The 25,297-nt window shown below is 51.3% G+C and overlaps 1 protein-coding gene across 1 annotated transcript in view; it reads right to left on the bottom strand.

The window, feature by feature from the left end:
- The window catches only part of LOC138275894 (kinesin-like protein KIF17), a 1,877,333-nt gene that overhangs the window by 389,911 nt on the left and 1,462,125 nt on the right, over nucleotides 1–25,297 (bottom strand). Inside the window, exon 15 of the mRNA XM_069219138.1 lies at nucleotides 2,042–2,060. Coding sequence (XP_069075239.1) covers nucleotides 2,042–2,060 — 19 coding nt within the window. The remainder of the gene's footprint in view (nucleotides 1–2,041; nucleotides 2,061–25,297) is intronic.

Below are 25,297 nucleotides of genomic sequence, written 5' to 3' on the forward strand. Positions count from 1 at the left end.
ATGGCATTGGTATATGGCCTACAGCAACACTCAGACTGATATGTAGAATGAACTGTCCTGGCCACAGCTTCGCCCAAAGAACTACTGGGGTCCTTATCAAATGCATTCGATTGGTAAAGAGACAGGGGAGGCAGAGGGCGGCAATTCTACATAACCACCATGAACATTTATTTGAATCACCTTGTCACACATAGGGGGACCCGGGAGGGGACCGCAGGGAGGTGGAGGACAGCTAAGGATGATAAAAGGTAGATGAATAAGGTGCCTTGCAAAATTGTGGATGTGCAATATATAGCATGTGTGATTCTTCACCTGTAAACTACTGAGAAGCTCTGGATGAGATTGACATAATGCATTGTACTAACTGCTGAAATATGAGTCATACATGCAAGATCTGTTACTTGTATCCTATAATTGGAGGATTGTTGTTGGAATTACAAAAAGAAAAAAAAATGTGGGAAAAGCTAGCTAAAGTGCATAATACATAACAGCCTAATACATTGTGCAAAAAAAGCAATTTCCCTTGGTACTACCGATGAATGAACATGGCAAAACAAATGTTAAAGTACAGGGGAAAATAAATAATCAAATAACAAAGTATCTCATGCAGCCCTGATCCAGAACCTATTTTGTTTGTATTTCCGAAGATTTTTAAAGTGCATGCGTGCATAGTTGCCAAATACCTTTAAACTGGACAATTTTCCCTGAGTAAAACCTAAATCACTGAATTAGTATATATTTGGCCATATCACTGGGTACATAGTAAATAATAACAATATAGGCAATCCGAATCAACGACTCTAACATATAAAAACATTCGTTCAGAAAAACATTATTAGAGCAAATTAGATTCCCAACACTTAGATCTTCCCGAGCTAACCTTTGTTTTGAACAACCTGTGGCTTAGCAAAAAAAACACTCCGAATTGCATTGAATGTCCAAAGGGCCCCAACCCTCTTGGCATAGGCTTCTTCGTGCAAGTTCTAATCATTTTGTTGAACCAATAAGAAAATGAAGGGATCGCATCTGTTCTTCAATTTTGGAGGATCAATAAGGGAGCCACTGTTTTTAAAATAACATTTTGCTGGAATTTGTGTAGATGGTACACTTCATGAGATGAACGAAAAAACACCAACATTAACAATGGAGAAATTATACTAGAGAGAAATTGACTAACTGCATGGAACACTTCCTCACAGAATTGTTGGAGCAATGGACATTCATTAAAAATGTGAACCCAGAGCCCACCCCCCTTCTCCCCACAGCACCCCTACCTCCAACCACATTGGTTGCCTTGTATCTAAAATAATGATCTGAATACAAAGGAAACATCTTATGCAACCTTTTGGGTGTGTAATATCCTGATCATCTGGATAGAAACGCCATTCTCTTAAAAATGACGACTCTGAGTGATCTATGCCCTACCTCCGAAAGATGCTGCAACTCTTTAATATTAGACCTGCAATTGGTTGAGTATAATTAAGCAGAAGAGCAGGAAATATAGCCGTGTTAGTCCGTTGATGTAACAGTCGGTACCAATTACCTACTCCCCCCAGCCTTGTTTCATATATCAGAGAAACCATATAACAAGTCTTCTCCTTCATTGCTACATTATTATTTTGTAAGAAGCTGGTAATGTGGGCAAAACTAAACCATAAGATCATATCCTGATCGTCAAATTGTTGGGTTAATAATTCCTATGTAATCAGACTGGACCTGTTATAAAAGTCCCCCAGTCTTACAAAGCCTATTGCTCGTCATATCTGGGCAGCTTTTTTGGATACTGTGACGCCCCCAAACTTCAGCATCCTGCAATAGAATGTACGCATGCGGTTAAGGGATCTCCCAAAATATGAAGGAAGTCTGCATAAGCGGGGCAAAGGCCCCAGGGTCTTATGCCTTATTTTCTTGGGGAGTTTGGCAGTTTGTAGAAAGACGTACTATGATCTAATTAAAAATTATCATGAACTGTATTACAGCTGGGCCCGGAGCTCTAATAAGGTGGCCTGATAATATATTCTAAAATGTGGTCAGGGAGAACCTCCCTGAATTGTGTCGAGCTGCAAAATGGCCATTTTGACCAGAGATTGTTTCTTTACCCTTACAAAACTTCTTATAATAGCGTACAATTCTTTTAAATAGACGCTCAGAATTTTTAAAGGAAGATTCAAAAATAGAAACAAAACCAAAGTAAGAATGATCATTTTAACCAATGCCTCTCTGCCGACAAGAAAGAGAGGCAATATTGCCCATTTGGTACAGCTGCCGGCCAGGCCGAGCCCAACAACTCCTCTCCGTCTTTCGACATTGCAGGAGCTCCGGCTTCGATTCTCTGACCTCACCTCGCGGCCCCGGGGCCTAGACTGAGGAAGCAATCGGAGTTTCGTGCAGGATGTTGTGAGGCCGGGACGGAGCTTCCTCACTAAGCATCCGTCCACGACGCCATCTTGGCCAGGTGAAGCGGCACGGGCCTGGGAGAGGCTAGACACCAGGCCGGATGCGCCTCAGACGCCAGCGTGTTTGCTGAGTCTGCCGGGCCTTGGATGTTGGATCGACGTGGCCGAGGACGCTGAGACCGGATGAGCCTTTAAGGCCAGGGAGTGTGCCATGCCCCTGGGCTCCCTGGAGGAGCCTGGAAGGAGCCAGAATAAGCCTTGCCCAGTGGTGGAAAGGCCTAGGAGCAATCCAGCGCCCATAGAGGTCTGGGCCGGGCCCCAAATCCGCCAGCGGGATTGGGCTGGAGGGAAAGGGGAAGAACTTGTGCACAGGTGGTGCCCCCCCCTTGGGCCAAGAAAAGAAATGACATGGGTGACAGAGGCTCGGAGGCCTACTGGAAGAAGATAACATTGAGGTTGAGGTAGTGGGGGGCTCCCTGTGGCCTACTTGTTATGGGTCCTCTTTCGACCACCCCTCCCTTTGGGCCTAAAAACCCTGAGGGAGGAGAAGCTGATGCAGCAGAGGTCCTGGGTGGTGGTCCAGAGAGCAGGTGAAAGGAGGGAGACAGTGGTGTGGATGATGCTCTGACATTGCCGGCGCAAGCGCACCAGGGGGACCTAAAGTAACTCTTCTTGAGAGAGGGAAGTGACCTTGGAGCTGGTCTATACCAGTAGACTGGTTTTGGATGTGCGGAGGGGTGCCCTCACGCAGCTGTGATTTCTCTGCTTTATACTTCTTGCCATTCCTGCAGTAAGCTGGCCTGGGCCTCATCCAGGGAGACACCTGGGAGTGAACATTGATGTCAGAGGTGCCTGGCTGAACTAGTGTCTTGGGGGTCAGGGGTGCTGATGGTGAATTGCCTTGGGGAGAGGTGGATATTCCCTCCCCTCCCCACATTCTGGCCCCTTCCCCCTTCCCCTCCCCCACCTCCATCCCCTACTTTTCTGGTAGGTGGGGCTGTGAGCTGCTCGCAGCTGGTACGGACAGAAGTGGTCGCTTTACCTCGCCGAGGAACTTCTCTTAGGGTGTTTCTGGGGGTGACTGCCTGTGCGGTGGGGACAAGATGGCGAGAGGTAAGGATCCCAGGCCACCCAGGCAGGGCCAAAAGGATCAATACACAAGGGTGGTTGCGCCTGCCACCGGCTGAAGAACCTCCGGTGGTGCCGGACAGTGCTACCCTCTGTCTGTCATACATTCCTCCCGAGAGGCCCTGGAGAGGAAGATGGAAGAGGTGCAATCAGAGATCTCTCTTCTACGTCAGGACCTCTGGAATATGGCGGAGTTTGTCACGTCAGCAGAGACTCGAATATCAGACCTGGAGGACACGGTTGGAGATCTCCAGAAAGAAGTGGCAGAAGCCAGAGTCCAAAATAAGGATATTGTGTGGTGGCTGGAGGATGCGAAAAACTGGGCCCGCATAAATAATTTGAGATTTAAGGGCTTTCCGGAGGGGGGGGGGGCGAGGGGATGAGTGTGGGTTGCTTTCTCGATACATGTCTGGGACGAGTCCTGCCAGCTGAAAAGTTCTTGACCTGTTTTGTGATTGAACGTGCTCCTCGGGCTCTGGGAGGCAGACACCCTCTGGGTGTCCCCCACTAGGCCAATAATTGCTTGATTTGTACATTTTCAGGACAGAGCTATGATCTTGACGGAGGGTCGTGGACTGGGGAGGTCCCCCATGAAAACCCTAAGATCCTTTTCTTCCCCGATTACACCAGAGAAGTCCAGAGGCAGCATCGCACGTTTGATTCTATGAAGGCCAAACTCTGTGGCCTTCAGTTGCAGTGCATGCTCCTCTTCCCAGCCAAACTGAAAGTCCTGTTCCAGGGGAAAACCTTCATTTTCCAAACACTGGAGAAGGCATAGGGATGGCTGGAGGAATGCCCCCAACTCTCTGGTACGAGGAGTCAATAGACTGACTGCAGGCCCAAGGAAAGAGAAGGATTACGAGCAAAGGAGTGGTTTTGCACCAGGCGGAGGGGCCGGAGAAGGCAGAGAGATGTGGGGGGCACACTGTGGCGGCAGATACGAGAGACCAGGAGTAGAGTGGATTCGCTGGACTCGGAAGGAAGTCGCAGCAGGTCCACCCGGAACAGAGGCAGGTGCGAGGATCCTAATCAAGTCGCACAGAGGGATGGATCCAGGATAGATATGGAGTCAGGGACTGAGCCACCTCATCCTTTGGTGAAAGCCATTAGCCAGTTAGAAACGGAGGAGGAGGCCCCCGGGACCAGGGGAGGGGATAAGACTGTGGAGATAGGTATCTAATATGAGACCAAGGGAGAGTGACTGGTCTCCTTTGTTTTCCCCCGCAGGTGGAGAGGATCAGGAAATTGGTAGTGGAGCACTTTCCAATCTACAGGAATGTGTTTGTTGGTTGGGGTGCCCCGAGGAGACTGCTATTTTCACAGTGTACCCTTGTTCTAGGTTGACAGTTCTGAACTGAAGGGCTGAGGAGGGGGCCGGGGGGCTACAGACTCAACTCCCACTGAGATGTTACATGGGCGTTTCGTACTCAAGGGGTTTTGTTGGAGGTCGAAAGGGGATGGGAGTGACACTTGTTTTAAAGGGGTTGGTTCTTTATATGTTGTTGTTTGAGGTAGGAACTTTGCAGACATAGACATTTAGTAGGTCTCCTCTGATGGGGTGCCGGGTTCTGGATGTCTTGTGGGCACTCATGGGAGCAGCAGAGGTAGGAAATGCTCTCCCAGGATGTCACCCTCTCCTGAATAAGGATGGCCCATTTGGGTGATCCACGGCTTCCCAAGGTCGGTCCGCAGGCCCTCTCAGTCTTATCCTAGAATGTCAATGGATTAGGGGATAAGGATAAGCGTGGGTTGGTATCACAGTATATAAGGAGGCTACTTCCAGACATAGTGCTCCTACAGGAGACACATCTCTAAGGCACGAAGTCTGAATTCTTGGGTAGAGGGCCATATGTTACTTTGGCACATGTGGGCTTTACCTCAGGGTCGAGAGGGGTGGTGATTCTGATCCGTAAGTCCTGCCTTTTTCGACTCCTTAACTAGTGGACAGATCTGGCGGGTAGTTATGTTGGAGTACAGGGGTTATGTGGTGGGCAAGAGATATTACTCCTGAGTGTTTATGCCCCTCCCAGGCTTCAGCCTCCCTTGCTTGAGAAATTGGCAGAGATTTTATTGGAGGCGGAGGCTTAGCTCCATGTGATGGGGGGCTTTAATGATGCAATGGTGACATCAGTAGATAGATCCAGCGTGACTGAGAGTCCGATCCCCCCCCACTCTGTTATATCGCTTTGTGACAGCTCTTGGACTGTCCGACCTGTGGCGATGTCTTCATCCCACCAAAATAAAGTACTCCTACTTCCCCGGAGCTCATAAGGTTTTTTCGAGGCTAGATTATATCTTCACCCCAACAGGAGAGGTGAAATCCATCCTCCAGGTGGACTATCTGGCCCGAAGTTTGTCTGATCACTCACCTCTGTTGGTGTGGCTTGGGAGAGGCAGGGAGGGGAAGTGGAGATGGAGATTGGGGGATTGGGTCTTGCAGGACCGAGAGGTGGCGCATGGGCTGCGGTTGGACCCTGAACTCATTTTAAGGGAAATGGGGGGTCAGTTAAATTCCCGGTAGTGCTATGGGAAGCTTATAGGGCAGTGATCCGGGATAGCGCCCAGAATTTAGTGGCAGAAAAGAGGAGGAAAGAGTCAGACACCCTGAGAGAATATGATTGACAGCTTTTAGCCCTGGAAGAACTCTGGAAAAGATGCTGGCCCCCCACTCATCACCAGTTGGAACTTGTAAGGGCTGAGTACAGAGAGGTGGCAGAAACAGAGGCTAGAGTCCAGCTGCGCAAAGCCCAATACCGGCTATATGAAATGGGGGACAAAGCTCCTGGCTTGGCTGGGAAGGAAGGAAATGGAAGCCAGATGGGTAGATGAGATAGTGACCCCAAAAGGGGAACGGGTGACCTCTAGTACAGGCATAGTGAAGGCTTTTTACGGATGCTAACAGGGGCTATATGCAGCATATCTGTTACAGGAAGATAGCCAGATTAAGGACTATTTTCAGGGCCTTAATGTTACCTTGGAAGAGGTCAAAATGGCTATCATGAAGCTACGCGGTGGGAAGGTGCTAGGCCCTAATGGGTTCCCAGCAGAGTTCTTTAAAAGGTTTAGTGATATTTTGGCCCCTCACCCGTTAGAAATGTTCCTGGAGGCGACAGGTCAAGAGACCCTCCCTTCGGATCTGAGACGGGCAGAAATTGTGGTGATCCACAAGGAAGGAAGGCCTAAAACTTCTTGGTCATCCTATAGACCGATTCCCTCCTCTATGTAGAGGTGAAAGTCCTAGCCATGGTTTTAGCGACGGTCCTGCAGGGAGTTATCACTCCTCTGGTCCATGGAGATCAATCCGGTTTTATGCCACAGCACTCCACACGGTATAATAGAAGACATAGACCCTCATTATGAACACGGCGGTAAACACCATCGACCGCCATGGCAATGGCGAAAAGAAGACCGCCATTGGCGGTGAACAGAAACCCACAATATAATGATGCAAAAATCAGAAACAGACAAAAATCTCCCTGTCACAAGTCACCACCAGGACCTTGACGGCGGAAATGGTGGACCTCCAACCCGTCACCGCCAAGCACACAAACACCCCGCCCTCCAAATAATGAAGCACAAATCAACGCGGCAGTTAGTGGAAGCCGAATGACCATTGGCAGTATAGACCGCCACGGGCGGCAAGTGGACCCCAACAGTAAGAAATGCATACATTGGTAAGTTTGCAACCCGTACACCTGACACACATCCACAACACTATAAAACACACACAGACACTCCCCACAATCCTTTGCAATGAAAATAGGCCAACTAATACAGAGAACTCCAGAAGCAGACACCGAACACCACAATCAACGATACATACACCCAACCACACAAGACCACCCTCCCCAAGATCCACACAAGACACCATTCACAACACTCGCCATGGCCCCACTAAACACCCACGCTTCACAGTAAGGGAGCTAAGGACCATGGTGGACGAGATCCTGAAAGTCGAGCCACAATTATTCGGGGCATAGGTCCAGCATACACCCATTGCCAGGACGATGGAGCTATGGCAGCAGATAGTCAACAGGGTCAATGCAGTGGGACACCATCCACGCACCAGGGAAGACATCAACAAGAAATGGAACGACCTGCGTGGGAAGGTCAGGCCCATGGCTTTCAGGCACCACATTGCAGTCCAGAAGACTGGGGGAGGACCTCCACCAACACCACCTGACTACACTGACTGGGAGGAAAAGGTACTGGCCATCCTGCACCCTGAGGGACTCACTGGACTCACTGGAGGAATGGACTCGGGTAAGTCATCTACAATTACCCCATATCCATCACACCTGGAATGCATGCACCACCTCACCCCTCCAACTACCACCAGGACCACTACCCCACCCAGGCCACAATCACTACATCCAGTCCCCCAGCATGCCCACAACCCCAGTAACAGGCCCACATCCCTCCCCCTGTGCACAGCCACCCACCCCTGCAAGGAATCACAACGGCCAACAGCACCCACAATGCACCTTCACATCCTAAGCAAAAAAGCAATGCTAACCTCACGAAAGCAACCTGCATTGCCCCAAAGTGTGAAACCTGCAGAAACACGCCCAGTCCTGTGCACCCCATCCGATCCTGCTAATGTAACAGACATGTCCATTCCTCCCAACAGGCACCACAATCCATGCCACCCTGACAGACAGGACAAGGAGTGGCAGTGGCCCACAGGGAGACAGAGGCACCTCCCACGACACTGGGGATGGAACCCTGGACACTGACGATCACCTTGGCCCCTCACACAGTCCTGGACTGTCACCATCCAGCAGCCCCACCCAGGATTCCACTGACACCCCTACCACCCAGCCAACAACATCAGCCGTGGACAACCGTCCCCACACCTGTGTATCCATGCCACAGACTGGTGGAACACAAATACTGAGGCCACAGTCACCCCCTACCAACAGGCAGGAAGACGATGGCCCCAGTACAAGTGGTACCGCCAGACCTGTGCAGGGAACACAGGCACATGGGGCTAGGCCCAGTGGGAGGGCATCAGTGGCCCGGGGGGGGGGCACAGGATGGATGCTGCAGCCCATGACGTGGTATCTGAGGTCTTGGGAGCATATCACCATATCTAGGACAGATTAGCCCCGATAGTATCCACCCTGGAGCAGAGTCAAAGGATGCAGCTAGCACACCATCAAGAGGCCATGGAACAGTGGAAACTGCACAATGCCACAATGGCCAGCATAGCAGATGCGCTGCTGCACCTTGTCCCAACACAGCCTAAGGCCCACACAGATCAGGAAGCCCCTACTGCAGGTCAGAATACAGACTGGACAACAACAGCATCAGCAGCAACTGCACATGTACCACCCTCTCAGGGCACACAGGGGACATCCATCTCAACCTGTACCGGCCAACACCAGGCGCCCAAACGGACCCTCAGGCCCAGATATGGCACAGGAACACCTACACGAAAACAAGGCCCCATCAAAGAAGTGACTCTGGCAAGAACTGTCCTCCAAGTGTCCCACTGAATCAACCACCAAACCGTGTGAAAACAACAACAAATTCTTGTAAACATTGCTGCGACCATGTTGACATATTGTTCAACCACCAGTAGGCCACTCCCATCACTGTAATCTGCACGATTTTATCCCTACACCAAATAAAATACCTTTTCACCTGTTACAATGTCCCCTGTCATTAAGTTGAAACAAAGTGAAGTATGAATGCAACTGTGTGATAACTCTTTTGTTATCTGATTAGCAGGAAATGCACCACACGCCTTACATGTTGTTGTGCCTACAGATGTGTTGAAATTTTATACTATATTGTAATCTGTCCTATGCAGGCCTGGTCACAGTGGCAATGAGTATTGACCCAACACCCCCATAGATGATAAGGCACACTGACAGTATGATGCACAGACAGCAATCTCATCCAATTGTCCCACAAAGTTACTGGAAGTAGAGTTCCTGCAGTCTCCACAATAGCACACATCAATTCATGTACCCCAGACACCACACCTGCACTCACCACAACGACTTTAGTTAACACATGCAGCACACTCACCAGACTAGCAGACACCCAGACAACATCCATTTACACTGGCAGCCTGTCTTGTCCCACTGTGTCCACCCCCCTCCTCCCAAGACACTCAAACGCACCAAAGCACACACCCATCACACATCCACCACACCTCAGCATACTGTCCAGTCACCCGCACCCACATCACGCACACCCACACCTGTCATGACCACTCCCTCTCCCTCCACTCCCACGCCTTCTTCCAGGTCCACCCCAATTGCACCTAAGAAACTTTTCCTCTCCCGTGTTGACCTATTCCAACCCACTGGCCCACCCCTTCTCGTCCCTAAACGTGCTCACCTCCTTGCCCGGTCTACTCCTCCCACGTCACAGCCCGCCCCTGTCCGCCCTTCCCATTCCTGTGCCCCTTCCCTCGAGAGGAAGAAGCCCTGTGCTGAACCAGGTCCATCTGCCACCCCCGGGTCCAAGCCTACTCCCCCACCTTCCAAGAGCAAAACCAAAGACCCTACACCTGCCAAACGAAAGTCTAAGGCCCATATTTATACTTTTTTAGCGCCGCATGTGCATCGTTTTTTGACTCGTAAGCGGCGCAAACTTGCAAAATAGAATTGTATTTTGCAAGTTTGCGTTGCTTTTACGTCAAAAAGTGGCGCAAATGCGGCGCTAAAAAAGTATAAATTTGGGCCTAAGTTCCCTCCTGTCGTAAATCCCCACCCTCACCACCCCTGCCCCTGTTCCCTGAGGTGCCTGGATGCCCCATTGTTGCCCCTATAAGGTGGAGTACCATAGCACTTGTGGAAGTCAAGTTGGGGCCATTGTGGCCCATTGGTTTTATTTCACGATGGGCTGGCCATTGGCCTTCTATGCACTTCTGTTGCTCATTGAGCATAATAAAGGTTATTGTGTGGCCTGTGTTGTTAGAGGCACACTCTGGAGAGGTGGTCTCTTGTTTCATTGTTTGTGGGTGTGGGTCACATGTATGTACTTTGGGCAGGTTAGATTTGCCTTATGTCACGTAAGTACCTCTTGCTGTGGGGTGTATGGCTTGTGCTGCTGTGAAGGGTTGTGGGAGCGTTGCAGGGTGGGTGGAGTGAGTGGATATGTAACTGTGCCCTTTCTTCCCTTGATTCGTAGGTTGCAGTACTTACCGTCGTCATCTTCGTCGGCTGTCTCGGTCGTGGAGTTATATGGATAGGAGCAAAGCTTGCATGATCTGCAACTCTCTCTCCATGTCTGCTTCGGCGTGTTGTGTGAGCCTCCAGTGAGTGTTTCCTTATATTTGATTTGTTTCCACCTGGCTTTGCGTGGCAGTGGTTCCTGCCCCGGAACTGACGGTAGTCTAGTGGTTCATTATTTGATGGGCGGGTAGGGCCTTTCCATCAGCTTGTGGGTGGGCTCTGCTGTCATTGTCGGCACTCATATGCTGGCGGTGAGTGGTTTTCAGGATGCCTGTGTTTTCAGCTGGTTCATTATTTGGCAGTTGTTACGGCGGTGCAGTGTTTACTGCCATGTTCATAATGAGGGCCATAGTGTACTACAGCGCTCGTATCCACACGTTTCTGGCCCTTGAAGCATTCAATGTAGTGCACTGGCCCTACCTAGAAGGTACTTTGGAGAGATTTGGTATCGACCCCAGGTACAGAGAATGGGTGAGGCTGCTCTACTGCAGTCCAGTGGGAGCGGTAAGGTTGAATGGCGTTCTTTCAACGGAGTTCCCCATAGCGAGGGTGACCAGGCAAGGGTGCCCCCTGTTCCCTCTGTGGTTTGCACTCACAAAAGAATTGCTGGCATGTCAGATTCGGACGCATCTAGAGTTAAGTGGGTTTAAATTGAAAGAGGGAGGGATGGAAGAGGAGCGAAGAGGAGTGCATTTCATGATATGCGGATCATATACTTTCCTTAAAACACTTTCAAGACTTCTTCAAGTGTTTGAAGAATACGCTAGCTACTCCGGCTACCAAATTAACTGGGATAAATCTGTGCTCTACGCCCCACAAGAGGATGAAGAGATCCATCCTCTTCCAAGTCATCTGCAGTATTCGAGGTAGGGGTTTACGTATTTGGGAATATACATGACACATAAGCCAGATATTTGTCATGCCCGTAACCTAGGGAAGGCGACAGGCACCTGACGAACTGATATGGACCAGTGGAAAGGCCTCCCACTCACCTTGATGGGACAGCTGGCAATGTTTAAAATTATCCTTCTCCCAAAACTATTGTATGTTTTATAAAATACGTACTACTGAATCCCGCTAGATCTCTTCCAGTCTCTGGCAAGAGATATGAGGCTCTTCTTATGGGGAAAAAAAGCAACCCACATTGCTCTTAAAACGCTGCAACAGAATCAATATAGTGGGGTATTGTCTCTGCCTGACTTGGAGGCATATTATTGGCAGGCACACATGATTAATGTTAATGAGTGGATATATGCACCAGGGGATTATCCTTCTTTCCGGATGTAAAGATTGGAGTGAGAGGGAAAATCATGCCTTCAATTCCTGTTTGGAGGTAAGGGAGAGAAACGTCACCTACTGACTATCCAGACAGAGATTGGGGTGTGGACTAAAACTACCAGAGTGCTGGGATGGTTGCATAGGCCGACTAGGGTGACAACCCTGTGGGAAGGACGTTGTTTCCCAGAAATGATAAAGTTGACTGACTTTGAGGTCTGGGACCGTATCCGAATCTCTAAGATTGAGGATGTGACAGAGGGGGAAACTCATGTCCTATGAGACACTACGGAATACATATAAACTCAATGCAACACAATTGTTTCAATATATACGATTGAGGCATGCCTGAAGAGTGGATGGCCTTTCAGGTGAGACCCTGCCTGAATATGCCCCACTAGAAGAAACATTGTTGATGGAGTGTCTGGACTCCAAAGCTATGTCCATGGTGTATAGGACCATTAACCATAATATGCCTGACACATTATCTGGGCTATGCAGAAGATGGGAGTCCGATATAGGGAATATAGAGGACTTAAATTGGGAGGCAGCACTGATGTTTCTGCAGGAGATGGCAATCAGGTCACTGCTACAATTAATTCAGTTCAAGATCCCCCATAGGATCTACTATGACAGGCAGCAGTTGTATGCTACGGGGAAAGTTGCAGAACGCAAATTGTCTCAGGTGCCAAAACGGGGTTAGAGATTTTTTGTTTACTATCGGGGGATGTCCTGTGATACAGGAATATTGGACAAGGATTATAGGGGAGCTACAAGGGGTGCTGTTGGAGAAAGTCCCATTTAACCCTAAATGTATTCTTCTAGGAATCACCAATGATGTTGACCTTCCACTGGCTCTGCTTTTATTTTGTAACCTTGGGCTGGGGGTGGCAAAAACGGACTCTGCCCGTTAATGGGGATCGGAGGTGTGCCCTGTGGTGGATACACGGAGGAGAGGGATGGAAGGATTTATGATGTCTGAGAAGGTAACATATGAAAACAGCCCAAGGACGTTTGAGAAGATCTGGGGGGCTTTGAGGACATACTACTCACTAGATGTGTATGATTTTGGTGACGGAGACCATACAGGCCTGGGTCAAGTGCCGCAAAATGTTGCCTAGTAAGGGACACAGAGACTGGAATGTCTATGATTGGAGGAAGGATCATGAATTGCTATGCTTCAAAACATGCTTTCTGTGTCTGTGGGGGGGGGGGGAAGGGGAGGAGAGGGCTGTTTATATATACTTGTTCCTTACAGCAAGGGTGTTATGATAAGTGTAGGAGGCAGGTTGGCCTGGTTTGTAGTGGGTACCTAAGGTACTTACATCTTACACGAGGTCCAGTTATTCCTTATTAGTGAAATGTAGGCAGTGTTCTAGCAGCTTAGGCTGTCTAGGGGTAGCTGTAGCAGAGCAGCCAAGGCTGAACTAGGAGACGTGCAAAGCTCATGCAATACCACTATAGTTACACAGCACTTATACACAATAAAAAGGCAATGCTCAGTGTTATGAAAAATAAAGGTACTTTATTTTAGTGACACAAAGCCCAAAATATCTTCTAGGCAATACTCCTACTGGAGGTAAATATTATACACAATATATAGTAGTAACCAAAATCAGGTAAGTAAACAGTCATAGAATAGTGCAAACAGTAAAAAGTACAATAGATTGCAAATGCCAACACAAACCATATACAAAAATAGTGGAATGCGAATGTCGAATTCCCCCCTAGGCAAGTGTAGTGTGTAGAGGGGCACCTGGAGTGTAGGAAAACACCAAAGGTAAGTAAAGTACCCCACCCCAGAGCCCAGGAAAGCAGGAGTAAAGTACAACAAGTTTCCTCAGAACACACTACAAGTCGTGATGAAGAATTATACAAGAACCAAGCAAGACTGCAAGCAACCAACCGTGGATTCCTGGACCTGAAGACCTGTGGAGAGAGACAACCACATCCAGAAGTCAAAGAAGAGTCCAGGTAGAAAGAGGAGCGCCTTCCAACCTGGAAGAAGGTGTAAAAGTGGATTCTCTGGTTGGAAAAAGAGTACAGAAATGCACCAAAGAAGATAGCTGCGGGTTCCTGCTTTGTGCAAGAGATGTCCCACGTCGAGTTGTTGGTTGCAGGCTGTTTGCACCACTGGATTCCGCCAACAAGCCTTGGTTCACGCAAGTACGCAGTTTGCGTCAAAGAGGAGCTGCCAGGACCCAGCAGGGACCTGCGGGTCTCAACTTGGACTGAGGAGACAGAGGGGGCTCTCAGCACTTCAGAGAGCCCTCAGAAGACCAAGCAGCACCCACTGAAGTTCCAGTAGACCTTGTGGGTGCCACTGACATCCCCTGTCTCCGGTTGGACATCTTGCTGTCTCAAACCCTCTAGTGTGGGACAAGCCTTGTGAGCCACACTTAACTCCTCCCTGGCAGGCCCCCTGCACATAAGAGCTCAGCTGTGTCATCTTTGAGTTCCTCAGGCGTATGTTCTGTCCAGGTAATGGATTCCTCCTCCTCAAAGGGGGAATCCTCAGTGAAGGGTGGGGTCGGGAATAATTTCTTTCCCTTTCTACTCTTATTTTTAGGAAGTTCTTGGGCCATTATTTAAGGATCCATGTTTCCCTGTTCCCTTTGCTTTTTGGCCTGAGCTGCCCTTCTCAAAGCCCTGGAATACCCAGCATTGCTACATGGGCTTCTAACTCTACTTCAGCCCAAGCTGAAGTCTCCAAGTCGTTCCCTAGTAGACACTCTACAGGTAAGTCTGGGACACTACAACTTTTTTAGGACCAGTAATTCACCCCCCCCCCCAGCTGAGATCAACAACTACCATGGGGTGTCTCACTGTATTTTTGTGGGTGTCAGTCACTTGGTACTGATGACCAAGGAGGTATTGCTCTGAGGACACCAGTTTTTCAGTCACCATGGTGACACAGGCACCTGTGTCCCTGTAGACTTCTGTCTGAATACCATCTATCAAGGCTTGCTGCTTGTACTTATCCATGTTAAGGGGATAAGCAGCAAGGGTGGCAAAGTCAATGCCCCCATCAGAGACTAAAACAGCCTCAGTTGTTTCCCTAACTAAACCAGCCCCCACTACACTTCCAAGAGTTAGCTCTGCTACACCCTTGGATTGGTTATTATTATTCCCACCACTACTGCTACTGCTAGGGACACTAGAGGTAGAAGTGGGGGTTGTAGAGGTTGGCGGATTGGTGATTTTCTTAGGGCAGGAGCTGTCTCCTGGCCTTTGGCCTTTGTTTTTACACATGTAACACCAAGGCTTTTTCACCTGATTGTTAGAGGAAGAGGTTCAAGACCCACCCCAGAAGAGTTTTGGGGTCTGATGAAGACTCTTTTTATCTTTGTCCACATCTTTGTCATGTGACGTACCTGTTTCCTTTTTCTTGTCTTTGTCACCCCCTGTATTAGCTTTTCTGCTCACTCTAGTTCTGACCCATTTGTCTGCCTTCTAACCCAATTCTTGGTGAGAGGTCAGATCTGAGTCCAGTAGATACTGGTGAAACCAATCAGACACACAATTGTTAAGTATATGCTCTCTCAGAATCAGGCTGTATAGAACCAGACACTGTACTGCCATGTAACCAGCCTTCCAAAGCTTTATCAGAACAGTCGACAAAGTCTATCCTATCTTGTGAGGACTCTTTTGTGGTCTCCCTGAACTTTATTTTATATTGTTCAGTGGTGAGACCGGGGAAATGGCCCCGAACTACGTGGGGGCACCTTTGCTAGTATAAGGGTGCCCTCACACTTAGTAACCTTGCACCTAACCTTCAGCAAGTGAAGGTTAGACATATAGGTGACTTATAAGTTACTTAAGTGCAGTAAAAATGGATGTGAAATAGTGTGTGCACTATTTCATTCAGGCTCCAATGGCACTCCTGTGTAAAGGTTTGTCTGAGCTCCCTATGGGTCGCAAAAGAAATGCTGCAGCCCATAGGGATCTCCTGGAACCCCAATACCTCGGGTACCAAGGTACCATATACTAGTGAATTCTAAGGGTGTTCCAGTATGCCAATTGAAATTGGTAAAAGTGGTCACTAGCCGATAGTGACAAATTTAAAGGCAGAGAGAGCATGAGCACTGAGGTTCTGATTAGCAGAGCCTCTGTGACACAGTTGGGCACTACACAGGTATACACATTTAGGCCACAAACTATGAGCACTGGGATCCTGGCCATCAGGATCCCAGTGAGACAAGCAAAAACATACTGACATACATGTAAGAATGGGGGTAACATGCCAAGAAAGATGGTACTTTCCTACACTCTGCAACAACTTCAGACTCTTCTGACCTCGGATTAACTGCAGCCTGCTCCAAGAAACGCTGTAACTGCAACAAAGTGTCTACAAGAGACACTTTTCTTCAGCAACCTCAGCTACAAGTCAGCAACTGCAACAGTTTCCACGGTGTGCTTGCTCTGGGGACTCCCTGTCTTCATCCTGCACCAGAAGGACAGAAGAAAACTCCTGACGGAGTCACTCCCCTGCTCCAAGCAGGCACCTTCCAAGGCGACGACTGGTACCCTGGGACTCCTCTCACGGCGACGAGTGTACTCCTAAGGACACAGAGGGTGGACATCATCGACATAGACTGTCCTGCTGATGCATTTGGAGGAGGTAAGACCTTGCCTTCCCCGAGAATGATGGTACCCCTGTGCATTATGTCTTCTTCGCCTCCTGAGGCCTCTGTGCACTCTTTGCACAATTCCTTTGTGCACAGCCTGGCCCAGGACCCCAGCATGCCACCCTGCGACGCTCAACTCCCTGAGTTGTTCTCCGGCGGCGTGGGACCTTCTTTTGTTGTGCTGCATCAACCGCGTTTTGCACCTCCTTTGAACCCCGATCCTGCTGAATCTGGTGGTTCAGGCTGGCATCCTGAGGGCTCTCTAAAGTGCTGAGAGCCCCCTCTTCCTCCTCACACAGAGTTGAGGTCCCCAGGTCCCTCCTGGGTCCATCCAGCGCCATTTTTATGAAAAACACACTTTTGTCGTAGACAAGGCTTGTTGGCGCCTTCCTACACGAAATCTCATCTGCAACGATCTTCACGCCATGGGACATCTTTTGCATCATGCAGGAACCCGCTGGCATCTTTCTAGGGTGCATTTCTGCAGTCTTCTACTAATTAGGGACTCTTCTTTTGCATCCTCTTCTGGGTTGGCAGGGGCTCCTGTCCTTCCTGGAACTTCTTTCGACTTCTGGACTTGGTCCCCTTCCTTTGCAGGTCTTCAGGTCCAATAATCCAGCAGTTGTTCTTCGCAGACTTGTTTGGCTGCTGCAAAATCCCAAAAACGAGGTGTAGTGTGTCCTAGGGAAACTTGCAGTACTTTACTCCTGCTTTTCTGGGCTCTGGGTGGGGTAATTTACTTACCTTTACTGTATTCTTCCTCTTGATTCTGCACACACTACACTTGTCTAGGGGGGAATTCGTGATTCACATTCCAATTTTTTAGTATATGGTTTGTGTTGCCCCTAGACCTATTTTCTCCCAATGCATTCTATAGGATTTCGTATTGTTTGCATTGTTCTATGACTATTTACTTGTCTAATTTTGGTGTCTAGTGTATATATTGTGTATAATACTTACCTCCAGAAGGAGTATTGTCTCTAAGATATTTTTTGTACTGTGTCACCCAAATAAATAACTTTATTTTTGGTAACACTGAGTATTGTCTTTGCTTGTGTATAAGTACTGTGTAACTATAAGTGGTATTGCATGAGCTTTGCATGTCTCCTAGCTCAGCTTAAGCTGCTCTGCTATAGCTACCTCTATCAGCCTAAGCTGCTAGAATACTACTACATCTCACTAATAAGGGATAACTGGACCTGGTATGAGGTGTAAGTACCCAAGGTACCCACTACAAACCAGGCCAGCCTCCTACACGCAGTGCATGGGGATACTGTTACCTCCACCCAAGTTGGACAGCTGGTAGAGAGGACCGACGGGACCACTTCCGACCACCACCCATGATTCAGAATCCAACCAGCTCAGCAGGAGAGGGGATCCACGCAGCCGGTCGTTGTTGCTGTTGGTGCCTGCAGATGCAGGTGAGTGACTCCTTCACCCCAAGGGAGATTCCTTCTTCTTTCCTATGCAGACTGAAGACAGGCTGTCCTCAGAGGATGCACAACCGGGGAAATGTTGCAGAAGCTGGAAGGAGCCACGGCAACAATGTTGCAGGCAAAGTCTTTGTCTCTGTTGCAGATTGTCGGGTCCTGGAGTGTCCAGGTGCAGTTTCTTCGGTCAGAAGTCGAAGTGGAGATTGCAGAGGAATCCTGCTGGAATCTTGCAATCCAAATCTGAGGAATCACCCAAAAGACAGACCCTAAATAGCCCTGAAAGGGGGACTAGTCACCTAACTGGTTGACCACCTATCAGGAGAGGGCTCTTACGTCACCTACCTGACCTGACCACCCTGATGCTCCCAGAGTTACCTGGGATCCAAGATGGCAAAGCCCAGGGTGCCTCTGGAGGAGCTCTGGGCACCACCCCAGGGGTAGTGATGGACAGGGGAGTGGTCACTCCTCTTTCCATTGTCCAGTTTCTCGCCAGAGCAGGGACTGGAGGTCCCTGAACCGGTGATTACTGGTTTATGCACAGAGGGCACCAAAGCTGCCCTTCAAAGCATATCAGTGGCTTGGGGAGGCTACTCCTCCCAAGCCATGTATCACCTATTTCCAAAGGGAGAGGGTGTAACATCCCTCACCCAAAGGAAGTCATTTTTCCTGGCTTCCTGAGCTTGAGCTGCTCAAGCAACAGGAGGTCAGAAACGTGTCTTTGAGGTGGCAGCAGCTTGGGCTGCCTGGAAAACCTCAGAAGGCTGTAGGAGCAATGTTGGGGGTCCTCTAAGGAGCCCCCAGACTGCACGGAATCATACAACTAATACTTGAAAAAGTATTGGGGTATGATTCCAACATGTTTGATACCAAACCTGCCTATGTTCGGAGTTACCCTTGTGTAGCTGGACATAGGTAGTGACCTATGTCCAGTACACGCATAAAATGGCATCCCCACACTCAGGAAGTCCAGGAAAATGGAACTGGAGTTTCTGGGGGCACCTCTGCTAGTGCAGGGATGCCCTCACACACAGGTAATTCCACCCTAGTAGGGCCTGCCATAGCGGTGACTTACAGTGACCTGGTGCAGTGAACTGGCAGTGAAAGGCTGCATACACCTTTTCATGTAGACTGCAGTGGCAGGCCTGTAGAACACTATGGTGGTCATTCTGACCTCGGCGGTAAAAGGCGCCTACCGCCGGTCAGAAATCCTCCATAATCCCGCCGCGGTCGCGGAAACCCGCCACGGTCATTCTGACCCGCAGAAGGCAAACCTCCGAAAATCCGACCGCCACAACAGACCGCCAGACCAGCGGTCGGCGGAAAAGTGGAGGTGACAAAACCTCCACCGCCACGCCAACAGAAATACGCCCATGCCATTACGACCCACGAATCCACGCGGCGGTCATTCAAACGCGGTATTCCATTGGCGGGAAACACCGCCGCGGTCAGAATACACACAAACGAACAAAACTCAGCCACATAGGACGATTTGAATCCCACACACCTGATACACATACACACACCACTCCCACACACACAATACAATATAAAACACACACCCACATCACCCACAAACCCCTACGCTAAAAAAATCTGAAAGAAGGCCAGAGCGAGACACCAGCATCCACAAACTAACAGCCACAGCCACTCAACACCATCACCCACACACTATCCACACACAAAACAACACACACCACCACACTCAACTCACTTAAATACACATACTCCACCCCACACATCATACACACCACCCCATGGCACCCCAAAGACAACCCCGCTTCACAGACAAAGAACTCATGGTCATGGTGGAGGAAATCGTTCGGGTAGAGCCCCAGCTGTTCGGCACACAGATACAATACACCAGCATTGCCCGGAGGACGGAGCTATGGCAGAGGATTGTCGACAGGGTCAACGCAGTGGGACAGCACCCCAGAAATCGGGAAGACATCAGGAAGCGATGGAACGACCTACGGGGGAAGGTGCGTTCCATGGTATCCAGGCACAACATCGCCGTGCAGAAGACTGGCGGAGGACCCCCACCTCAACCCCCACAATTCACATCATGGGAGGAGGAAGTCTTGAACATCCTGCATCCTGACGGCCTCGCAGGAGTCGGCGGAGGAATGGATACTGGTAAGTTGAAGCTTCAATACTGCTTCCCCCCCACCTGCATGCCAAATCAGACCCCAACCCTCACCCCCATCCTCGAACCCCACCCTCACCCCCACCCCCATCCTCACCCCCACCCTCACCCCCACCACCATCCTCACCCCCACCACCATCCTCACCCCCACCCCCAGCACACCTATTCCCCGCCAATGTCTCACCATCACAACCCACACATCCCAAAACCTAGGCCTGCATGCGTCCACTAAGCATGGACACCCATCACCAAAGCATGCCCAATGCATATACACATCCCCCCCACAAGCCACCCTCACCAAAGCCCCCACACACGAATGCCAGCACTTGGGGACACGAGAACCCATAGATACACCCATATGCCACTCATTGAAACTATAACCATACCTCTATACCCCTGCAGGACCCGACCGTCAACACACCGCGGCGGAGGGGCCAGAATTCTCCACACCCCCCACCCAAGAGGCCGTCAGCGATGACAGCAGCTCTGTCGACCTGGACACCGATGACCAGCCCGGACCATCGGGGACCTCTGGACAGTCGGTTCCCCTCACACAGGCCCAGGCCACTACAGACCCTAACCCCTCTGGGAACACCAGCACAGCTCCCACCCAGCGGGCCCATGCCTCTGTCTCCAGGGCGCGTCAATCTGCGGTGTGTCTACCACTACAGGGCACCCAGGATAACCCACCACCCCAACAACAACAGGGACCTGGGGGCAGTGGTAGTGGGCACACCGGCCAGGGGGCAGAGGCCCAGGGAAACAGGGGAACTCGGAGGGCAGCTGTGCGACAGGGGGGGGAGGAGAGGCCCAGGGAACCCACTCTCCACGAGGTCCTCACCACCATCATGGGAGCATACAACCGCTCCCAGGAGACGATGGCGACGGTACTGGCCCGGTTCCAGGAGATCCAGGCACTGCAGGAGGAACACTATCGGGGGTACAGGGAGGACATCAGAGCCATCAACACCACCCTGGTTACCATGGTAGGGCTGCTGCAGGACCTCGTCAACACCAGGGCGGACACTGAACAACACCCAAGGGCCCCTGCCACTAGCCTGGACCAAGAACAGCCAACCACCTCCGCCGGCGCTAGTGGACAGGAGGCCCCCGCACAGCAGCAGCCCACCAGACCCCCACCTCCTGCAGGAGAAGAACCACCCCGCAAGAGGGCCCTGAGATCTCGCAAGAAGACAGAGTAGGATGTCAAGACCCCCGCCAGCAATGGATACCACCTGATGTCATCCCACTGTCCCACATTGTCACCCTGTCCCATCCTTGAACTGCCCATGCTCCATCTCTCCACAGGCCTCTGGACAATGCACCTGTGTGACTGTTACTCTGGACTCTGCCATGGACATTCCTTCACCATAGCCCCCACCCACTTGAAACCACCCATCCCATTTTGAGCACTTAAATAAACACCTATTTTGCACCAAAATATCTGGAGTCTGGCTGTGATTTCAATATATTGTAATTGACATGACAGTGCAAATATGTCCTTGTACATGGTGAAGTCAACAAACAGCTGCCACAAAGCTGTAGTCCATGGGGAAACGAAGCACAGGACTCGTAGTGGGGACCCCAGATCTGAAATAGGGAGGGAAAAGCCAAAACTCAGTCATCATACACTGGGGCAAATAGACAGGCAGCAGAGATGCAGGAGAGCAGTTAACATTTACTAAATTATCTTTGAAATGTTACCTGTGTCCTATTGGAAGTACTGTTCAATGATTCTGTCCCTGTTGTCTGTTTCAGCCCCGTCGTCTTCCTCCTCGTCACTCTCCTCAGGTTCCACCGCTGCCACAACACCACCGTCTCGACCATCCTCCTGCAGGAAAGGCACCTGGCGGCGCAAAGCCAGGTTGTGAAGCATGCAGCAGGGATCCACCTGTCATATGCAGGCACCTAAACCTGGCCTTTAGGAGGCCAAAGGTGCATTCGATCACCCTCCTAGTACGCCCATGGGCCTCATTGTACCGTTCCTCTGCCCTGGTCCGGGGATTCCTTACTGGGGTCAGTAGCCACAACAGGTTGGGGTACCCAGAGTCCCCCACTAGCCATACACGGTGTCTCTGTAGCTGTTCCATCACGTAAGGGATGCTGCTATTCCTGAGGATGTAGGCGTCATGCACTGACCCTGGGAATTTGGCATTTACATGCGAGATGTACTGGTCAGCCAAACACACCACCTGGATGTTCATTGAATGGTAATTTTTTCTGTTCCTGTACACCTGCTCCCTGTCTCTTGGGGGAACCAAAGCCACATGGGTCCCATCAATGGCACCAATTACGTTGGGAATATGTCCAAGGGCGTAGAAATCACCCTTCACTGTAGCCAATTCGCCCACCTCAGGGAAAATGATGTAGCTCCTCACGGATTTCATCAGGGCAGACAACACTCTGGATAACACCTTCGAAAACATGGGCTGAGACATCCCAGAAGCAATTCCCACGGTTGTCTGAAATGACCCACTTGCCAAGAAATGGAGTACTGACATGACCTGCACCAGAGGGGGAATCCCTGTGGGTTGGCGGATGGGGGACATCAGGTCGGGCTCCAGCTGGGCACACAGTTCATGGATAGTGGCACGGTTAAGACGGTAGGTCAGGATAATGTGGCGTTCTTCCATTGTCGACAGGTCCACCAGCGGTCGGTACACGGGAGGATTCATCCGTCTCCTCGCCCAACCCAGCGGACGGTGCCTAGGAAGGACAACATGGAGCACACAGTCAAGCAACCCACAGGTACGTACAGGTACGTACTCACAGCTAGCACAGTAAACGATTCTCTATGCAGTGAATGGCGTGTCTGAGTGGCTATGCAAGGCCTAGGCCTGTGTGACGCAGTTGAAATTGAGCCATGTGGGCCCTGGAAATGGCGGCTGCCTGACCTGTGAAGTGTGACAATGGGATGTGAGGTCAATGCGCTGGCGTGGCACACCGCGGCGGGCGGCGGGCCAAGACCGCGGCGCCAAGCCGCATTGGTTAACATTGAAGCCTATGGGTTTCAGGAGCCAATGGCGAAGGGCGCCGGCGGTGGCGGGACGCACCGCAGCGGTACGCACCGCCGCGGACGTGACCGCCATTTTCTATCTACTTATCCACTTGCGACTTGAACTTTCACAGGAGAGGACCTATACTGCAAGTGTTGCTGTGACCTCGGTCTGGAAGGGACAATGGCTGCTGCGCCTGGGGAAAGGGCCCCTGCCTTCACTGGAGAGGAGTTGGAGAAACTTGTGGATGGGGTCCTCCCCCAGTATGCGCTACTCTACGGTCCTCCAGACCAACAAGTGAGTTTAATTCAATCTGGATTTGGGGTCACTGGCTGGCTTGGGGGCCTGGCGGGGGGCCTGGCGGGGATGGGGGGCATGTTGGGCCTGGCGGGGGGCATGGCGGGGGGCCTGGCGGGGATGGGGGGCATGTTGGGCCTGGCGGGGGGCATGGCAGGGGGCCTGGCGGGGATGGGGGGCATGTTGGGCCTGGCGGGGGGCATGGCGGGGGGCCTGGCGGGGATGGGGGGCATGTTGGGCCTGGCGGGGGGCATGGCAGGGGGCCTGGCGGGGATGGGGGGCATGTTGGGCCTGGCGGGGGGCATGGCGGGGGGCCTGGCGGGGATGGGGGGCGTTGGGCCACTGGCAAGGAAAATGCTGACAAACTTGAACGTGGTATTTCTCCCTCCCTGTACGTGTCACATAGGTCCGCGCCCATGAGAAGATCGGGATTTGGCGTGCCATCGCCAAGGAAGTCCGGACCCTGGGGGTCCACCATCGACGGGGCACCCACTGCCGCAAGAGGTGGGAGGACATCCGCCGCGGGACCAAGAAGACCGCCGAGTCTCTGCTGGGGATGGCCTCCCAACGTAGGCGGGGTGCCTGCCGTCAACTGAGCCCCCTGATGTTCCGGATCCTGGCGGTGGCCTACCCTGATTTGGATGGGCGCGTGAGGGCAGCACAGCAGACACAAGGGGGTGAGTACAAGCATTATCTACTCTGTTGTCGCGCAGTGGAGGTGTCTGGGTGGGGGAGGAGGGCTGGGGGTCCCCCTAGGCCAGGGCGATATCTGTAGGCTGGGCACCCCGTAAGCCCCTGTGTCCCCAGCCACCACCCTCAGTAGTTTGTCAGTACAGCCATCCCTGGGCCGTGTCATCCATGGGTGCAGTTGTCAACTCTAGGCGTGTAGGGCATGTTCCACGGAATGCGTAGCGGACCCCAAGTGCGCAACTTAGTGCAGGGGGCATCTGTGTCTGTCATGTCCGCTAACTGTACCGGTGATCCATGTACTCAAAATCTCTTTATTTCTCTCTCCCCCCCCCTTTTTGTTTGTCTTTCTGTGCTTGTGTGCATCAGCATCATCAGGCGGAGGAGAAGTGGCATCGGGGCAGGAGGGAGCTGCATCTCACATGGCCCAGGAGGGCCATGCCACAGAGTCAGACTGGACCAGTGAGACGGAGAGCGAGGGGAGCTCCACGACGGGGACGACTGGACCCTGCAGCGACACGGACACGTCATCGGAAGGGGGCTCCCTTGCGGGGGTGGCACCATCCGTGCCCCCCGCCATTACAGGTACAGCCGCCACCCAGCGCACCATCTCCGCCCTCCCAGCAGCCCCTCAGCGTTCGCCCCGTGCCCGCTCTGCCAGGAAGCCGGGCATCTCCTTCGCCCCAGGCACCTCAGGCCCTGCCCCTGTTACCCCCGCTGCCCTCAGTGAGGAGGTCATTGACCTCCTCCGAACGCTCATTGTTGGGCAGACTACCCTTTTGAATGCCATCCAGGGGGTGGAGAGGGAGGTTCATCGCAGCAATGCGTACCTGGAGGGCATTCATTCGGGTCAGGCTGCCCATCAGCGATCGTTCCAGGCTCTGGCCTCAGCACTGATGGCAGCCATTGTCCCTGTCTCCTGCCTCCCTCTACTAACTCCCTCCTCCCAGTCTCCTGTTCCTCTGCCTGTCCCACCCACACCATCAGACCAGCCTGCACACACCTCAACACCCAAGAGAAGCTCATCCAAACATAAGCACCACAGATCACGCAGACATTCACACACGCAACATTCCGATGCAGACATGCCAACAGTCACTACCACCTCTGTGACCCCCACCTCC

Source organism: Pleurodeles waltl, chromosome 2_2 (assembly GCF_031143425.1).
Source record: "Pleurodeles waltl isolate 20211129_DDA chromosome 2_2, aPleWal1.hap1.20221129, whole genome shotgun sequence".
In the NCBI taxonomy this organism is placed as follows: Eukaryota; Metazoa; Chordata; class Amphibia; order Caudata; family Salamandridae; genus Pleurodeles; species Pleurodeles waltl.